We start from the raw sequence: 6,951 nt of genomic DNA, 5'->3' as shown, positions 1-6,951 counted from the left end.
CTGCTAATCCATCAAGCAAACCGAACATGCCTGGGGCGTGCTATCCTATATCAACGACAGCGAGCAAACACCCAGGATTACTGTCTGTACCATCATCTTCGTCCTCCCTTCTCCTCATCATTCATTCATTCATTCATTCGTCTCTGGTGCTGAATAGCAGCAAGCCTAGCTCAGTCAGCACGAAATCATTCTCTTTCTTTCATTGCTTTGCTGGATCATATCATCCGATATAGTACGATACAGTATCGGATAGTCAAATTGTGCTGTGCCGCTCTGTCAGTCTTAGCAGTGAGCACACGAGAGGGAGAGGCAGGGCCGGCCAGCATGGCGGCGGCCATCCTAGCGCCCAAACCGCCTCCTTCGCTGCCTACAAGGGCCTTTCCTTCCTCTCCTCCCCCCCCCCCCCCCCCCCCCCCCCCCCCCCCCCCACACCCACCTCGCGGTTCGCATCTGCCTGCATCTCCCCGCGGCATCCCCTGAGAAGATGAGAAGGTTGCTTCTCCGCCCCATTCCGTGCGCCTCATCGCCGTCCTCCTCCGTCTTGACGCCGGAACCCGGACCTCGAGCCTGAGCCTGCCCACGATAGAGACGGAGATGAGCCCAACACAAGGCGCCGGAGTCCAGGCCTCGCCGCATCGCCCTCTTCGTCGAGCCCTCGCCCTTCGCCTACGTCTCCGGCTACAAGAACCGCTTCCAGAACTTCATCAAGTCCCTCCGGGAGATGGGCGACGAGGTGATTGTGGTCACCACGCACGAGGGCGTGCCTCAGGAATTCCACGGGGCCAAGCTAATTGGCTCATGGAGGTGAGCTTGCTAGCTTTCCCCCCTTCTATCTGCTCCCTATCGTTCTCTGCTGCTGAAGAGGCGGACCGACCCATAGGGCGGCCGCCCTACCTACTGCCCCTGTCCCCCACCCTCGGAGACTTGAGTGCTGACAATCGCCGCCCGACTGCCCGAAGCGGAGGTTGAAGACGAGATCTGAGCCCTGAGCGGAGGAGAGGCAGAGCAGTCGACGCAAGCTTGAGTTCTTGGGCTGGGGCGGATTGGCCCATCACGTGGCCAGCGGCCTTACAGCCGCTCTCCCTGGTGGCTTGGCCTCTCCCACTCGACATTCGGCAAGGTCAAGCGCAGAACGACGAGGCGGCGGCGCTCCCAGGCTCGGCGCCTCGGCGGCGAGTCGCTGGCTTCCCCGGCCTCTCGGTCCCGCCTCCCGCCTACTGGTGACCTGGCCCGATGCCCCTAGCTAGCCTCTCGCGCGTGTGCAGCCGGCACCCGGTGGCTCAGCGGCTGCGGCTGCGGCTGTGCCCGGCGGCCCCTGTGTAGATGTGCGCTGCTCAGCTGCTGTGCCCATCGGCCGACACCTCTGTGGCTCTCCTTTGCTCGACCTCGAGGTCGTCCCTGAGGTGGCTGAACGATTTAAGAGTTTTTGCTCATGGTTCATGGTTGGTGAGGAGATGAACTCATTCTTTTGTGATTAAATAATGTCATTTCCTATTGATTTGTCTTTAAAATTGACAGGTTTTGTAAATGGTACTATAACTATCAAACTGAAGCATGTTGTGGATTCCAATTTTTTGTTTGTTGTTTTACAACTTTTATTGAAGATATATATATATATATATATATATATATATATATATATATATATATATATATATATATATATATATATATATATATATATATATGTTGCTTTTTTTAGCCAAATTTTTGTAGCCTCAGTTCGCCCTAAGTCCATTCTCGGGCTGGGTCCGCCACTATGCTGAATGCTAATACCACCAATAATAATAACAATGCCCTACCCTCTTTGATTTGATCCCAGCTTCCCTTGCCCCTGGTATCAAAAGGTTCCGCTGTCGCTGGCCCTCAGTCCTCGAATCATCGGAGAAGTTGCTAGATTCAAGCCTGACATTATTCATGCCTCTTCCCCTGGGATAATGGTCATTTCCACTACACTTACTCACTACTGTATCCCCTCCCCTCTTCATATTCTGCTAAAACTGCTTCTTTTCTTCTTGGCAGGTATGTGTCTCAATTGTCAAACAACTGAATCAGATTTATTCACCGCTCTCCACTGCCAGTGGCATACTGCTGCTCTCACATTCACATACTGCTTTTCACCAGCATACATGTAGCACTTCTGCTGTTCTGCACAAGAAATGGGCAAAAGAAATTGTCTTATTGCCTTTACTCATTGTCGAACCTCAAATTTCAAAAGTGAAAACAAAAACAAGACCTGTGAGTATTTCTTGTATTTCATAACCGAGACAATTTGAATGTTCACTTCACCAAGAGAATGGCAACTGGAACAAAACAGAGTTGTCTTCTCTTAGCTTGGCTGAATGCTTAAAACCACCTCAACCTAATCAGAGGGTCCTTAAAAATCATTGTTCGGACTTGTCAGCATTCTGTAGAGGACTCTTATTCGAATCATATCCTATAGCACATACTTTTTACCTGCAGGGCTGCATGGACAACTGATCCTTATGATTATGGCAGTTATATACCTAGATATACATTCAGCTGGCTTGTCAAGCCCATGTGGCTAATTATAAGTAAGTTTCAATCATCTATCGCAGGAATACATTTCCTTTGCGTGATTAAGTGACTGATATGTTTCCCACTTGATATAGAATTCTTGCACCGAGCTGCGGACCTCACACTGGTACCATCCGTTGCTATGGGCAGGGATCTTCAAGCTGCCCGTGTTTAGGCCTGGATATCGAGCCAGCTCGGCTCGTTATAGCTTGGCTCGTTAACATACTGGCTCGACTTGGCTCGTTATACAAACGAGCTAGAAGAGCAGCTCGGCTCGGTTCACTAAAAAACTCGAGCTAGCTCGTTTGGCTCGCGAGCCAAATCATCCAAACACATTACAGGGAGATTATAAAAGCAAGTGAGCAACAAACATAAAGTACTTATAAATTTAACAAAGGAGAATATAATCCATCCATCGATTGATCCACAATTCGTCAAAGTTTAAAGGCAGCCCACCACGACCATGACCATGACCATGAGTCCACGATAGTCATACTCATACAGTTTAGACATCTCAAGAACGAAGCAAAATAAATGAGCAGCAGCTTGAGTGGTGGACTGATCAGGTTTGTAGACTTACTGATATATCAGCATTCATGTCAAAGTTCTCTCTATGGTCTTCATCCTTCGCTAAAGGTTCCAAGTGCTACACAGAACAGGTAGTCAAAAATCAATTATGCTACACAACTGGACTACGTACAGTCTACAGATCAAAATCAATTATCCTGTATTCCTGTACATATTCACACGAATCACACAAATTCTAGGCTGCATCCTACATATCAAAGCATGAACAAAAAAAAAATACATACCGTGTCCGTGTCTGTTGATATGGAGGCCAATGGTGATGGAGCAATGGACGTCGCGACTACGGATCCTCGACCTCGGTCGTGGCCACCGCGATTGCCTGTTGAAGACGGCATCTTCTTGTGGTTGCTCCTCGATTCAAGACTGGGTGCCACCGGAGGAAGCATCCCTGGGGACTCTTCCTCATCCTCCATGACTAGCTCGAGATGGGAATGGGATGGGGCGAACTAGATGCCCGCAAGCTGGCGAGCTGCGTCCTGCGTGCGGAGATGGGAGACCGGAGAGGAGCTGCATGCGACGTGCCTGCGCGGGGTGAGGAACAGCGGCATGCGGCGGCTCATGTATCCAGTGCGTGCGGCGACGTGAGGGGAAAGGGAAAAGACCGTGGCCTGGTGTCGACTGCCTGGTGGCTGGTGCTGGTGGTGTGGACGTGTGGTGTATATGCTTAGGGTTTCAGGATTGGCCTGGGCCAAGGCCACCGAGGGATGTATGGCCATATGGGCCGAGCTAATTTTAGTTGTTGGCTTGTGAATTGACTGGCTTGTTATGGCTCACGAGCAGCTCGTGAGCCAGCTCGAGCTGGCTCATTATAAATCGAGCTAGCTCGTTATAAAACGAGCTGGGTCATTATAAAACGAGTCGAGCTCGAGCCGAGCCATTAACGAGCGAGTTTCGAGTTTTTCGTCCAGGCTTACCCGTGTTACAGCAGGTTTACTTAACTAATCTATCTGTAGTTTCTTGTTCTTGTTAATTGTACCGTCTCTCAAATGGTGCATGTTTCCAGCCAATAAAATATGCCTTTGAAACAAGGGTGTTGACTCAGAAAGCTTCCATCCTCGTTTTCGCAATATGGAAATGCGTTCAAGGCTAACATATGTATATTCTTCTTCCCCTCGCACAGTTTTGTATTTGTCCATTTCAATGTCTGAGTGTGGTTACGGTGATGAGAAAATATTTTCTTAGATACACATGCCTAACTGTGGTGCTAATGTGTTCTGGTTTTCGTTGGAGCAGAAATGGCGAACCAGAAAAGCCACTTATATTTTATGTTGGGCGCTTAGGAGTTGAAAAAAGCTTGGATTTTCTTAAGAGGTGAGCCCTTTATGTGCCTGGTATTTTGAATGCTATGGACTATGGTATGTACAAGGTTGATGCTGGATCGTAGGTTTGCTATTTTGCAGAGTCATGGACCGACTTCCAGGAGCAAGGATCACATTTATTGGAGATGGCCCATTCAGGTTAGCATTGTTATCCCTGGCCCTTAGTATTGAACCAAGAAGTGAATTAGTTTCCTTGTAGATTAGTGGGTGAAGATTTGAAAAAGGGGGGAATGTGATTCTGTCTTTCTGTGCAGGGCTGAGCTTGAGCAGATGTTCTCAGGTATGCTGGCGGTGTTCACGGGCACGCTGCAAGGTGAAGATCTATCACAGGCCTATGCCAGCGGGGATGTGTTTGTGATGCCTTCCGAGTCAGAGACGCTGGGGTTTGTGGTACTGGAGGCCATGTCATCGGGAGTTCCGGTAGTGGGGGCTCGCGCCGGAGGAATACCTGATATCATACCTGAGGATCAGGAGGGAAGACCAGCTTTCTGTACACACCAGGGTGTGGATAACTGTGTTGGCAAGATCGAGCAGCTCCTGTCGAGCGAGGAGCTGAGGGAGGCCATGGGGAGGGCTGCCAGGAAGGAGACGGAGAAGTTTGACTGGCGAGCAGCGACGAGGAAGATCCGGAACGAGCAGTACACTGCTGCGATCTGGTTCTGGCGCAAGAAGAGGGCACAGCTGCTGCGACCTCTCCAGTGGGTGTTGCGGCTGCTGAGGCCGACAACACCTGGGGCTGCCAATGCCGATGTCGTAGCAAAGCAATCATAGGAGGAGGCTATTATGGTTGATGGTCCCTTTTTTTTCCCTTTCCTTGTATAAAATGGGCGAAGGACGCTATGGCAGATGATTGGATATGTTTCAGGATTAGGGGAGGAAGCTCAAGCTTCAGCATTCCGATTCACTGAAGAATATAATGAACAGTTTAGGATTGTTAGATTGTAAATCGTCCGTGTCTATGTAATGCTTCTTCTTGGCTTGCTACACAATATAGCAGTAGTATTGATCCTTTAGTAGGAAATTGGTCTGCAGTCGACAATGATAATAATATATCTTGAATAATAAATAGTTTTTTGTATTCATTCAGTCAGCTTGCTTTCTCTTTCTAGTAGCAAAGAAGGTGAAACGAGCTGCAATTAAAGTGTTTCAAACTTGTACTCGAAGAGTGATTGCAAAATAAATTTCCTCTTTTTTTTACGAGGAAAGTTTAAAGGAAAATTTTGATGTTTCGGGTTTTTTCTAGATATTTTTCTCATTTTTATAAACTTAATCTATTTTTGGAAGCTTCTAGAGATATTTCCATGAACTCTAAATATTTTATTTCCATTTATCATGCCTTGATCTATATTTAGGATTTTTCTCAAGATTTATCATGGTCTAAAAAACATATCTTTTTTAAAATAAAAAAGGATGAACCCACCTTAAGAGCCATTTCAAACCAGAGCAGGTGGTAATTTTCACGGTTTGAGAATTGAAGGGATTGGATACATGATCTTTAAGTTTAAGGAAAAAATAGATAGTTCAAAGAGCTTAAAAGGATTTTTCTACTAAAACAATTTTCGACAATGGACCAAAAAAAGTTTAGACAATGGACCACCATAGCTACAAATTCTGGATAAACGACGTGTCAACTGAGATCACCATGGATGCCATATCAGTTAGTAAAATCACCTGAATATATATGTATGTCTAGATCAATATTCTTGATTTTTAGTTGGGATAGAGGTGATGGTAATTGTTTATTTTTTTGGGTCTAGAATAATATTGATTTGAGTTTGTGACGGCACACATTAGAAAAATCAGTTCATTATGCTTCTATGCATTAGAAATAATATTCTTCCATATGACATTACAAGTGATTGTGTAAATTTTTATGAGTTTGTGACTAGGACAATGGTGATATGAAGACGAGACTGCTTCTATGCATTACAAAAAAAAAAGGCTTTATGGTTAAGGTCTATGCACATGAGTTTGAGGTTGCTTCTATGCATTAGAAAAATCAGGCTTTATGGTTAAGGTCCGTGCATTTGAAAAATAATTTTTTCGTATGAAAATAGGATTTTGTAGTTAAAATAATTGGTTTTAGGAATTTAATTGTTATTTTTCTTATGAAAGATTTTTTTTATAGACACGTGCGGCACGCACGTGCATCCCTACTAGTTTTTTTAAAAATCAGTTTAAATTGTACAAGTTTTTTTTTAGAAATGTTTAAATTGTATAAGGTGCTGTCCTCGAGAATGGAGTCGGGCCAATGTGCTGAACTGGACTACAGTCTAAGTAGTACTGTAGTATGCGTGGGGAAGCCCACGCAACGCAACGCAGGCCCAGTGGCCAGTTCATAATATATCTCTGAAGACAAAATATCTACCGGCTGATGTGGTGGTGGCTCATCTCGTGCTCGCGCTGCGCCTGCGCGGAGACGTGAGACCTGACACAGACAGAGGGAGGGAGGCGCTGACTGGACGAGAAGAGACGACTAGTAGTGCATTCGCCATTCGCCATTCGC

At 46.3% G+C, this 6,951-nt stretch overlaps 1 protein-coding gene across 5 annotated transcripts; it reads left to right on the top strand.

Moving 5' to 3' along the window:
- Window positions 1-410: 410 nt before the first annotated feature.
- LOC136541352 (sulfoquinovosyl transferase SQD2-like) lies at window positions 411-5,598 on the top strand. 5 transcript variants are annotated; one of them, XM_066533195.1, is made up of 8 exons: window positions 1,821-1,940; window positions 2,125-2,238; window positions 2,464-2,555; window positions 2,634-3,104; window positions 4,130-4,218; window positions 4,361-4,437; window positions 4,527-4,583; window positions 4,700-5,597. In XM_066533195.1, the coding sequence occupies exons 5-8, from the start codon at window positions 4,195-4,197 to the stop codon at window positions 5,214-5,216; spliced, it is 675 nt and encodes a 224-aa protein (XP_066389292.1). In that variant the 5' UTR covers window positions 1,821-1,940; window positions 2,125-2,238; window positions 2,464-2,555; window positions 2,634-3,104; window positions 4,130-4,194; the 3' UTR covers window positions 5,217-5,597. The 5 variants fall into 5 exon arrangements, with proteins under 5 accessions (XP_066389288.1, XP_066389290.1, XP_066389292.1 ...); XM_066533194.1 differs by having other exon boundaries at window positions 2,634-4,054; XM_066533193.1 differs by lacking the exon at window positions 2,125-2,238 and adding an exon at window positions 787-804 and having other exon boundaries at window positions 1,823-1,940; window positions 2,634-4,218.
- Window positions 5,599-6,951: the final 1,353 nt, after the last annotated feature.

The sequence above is a fragment of the Miscanthus floridulus genome, chromosome 3, assembly GCF_019320115.1.
Source record: "Miscanthus floridulus cultivar M001 chromosome 3, ASM1932011v1, whole genome shotgun sequence".
NCBI lineage: Eukaryota > Viridiplantae > Streptophyta > Magnoliopsida > Poales > Poaceae > Miscanthus > Miscanthus floridulus.
Note: the sequence above shows the minus strand (reverse complement) of the source record. Positions and strands in the feature narration are given on the sequence as shown.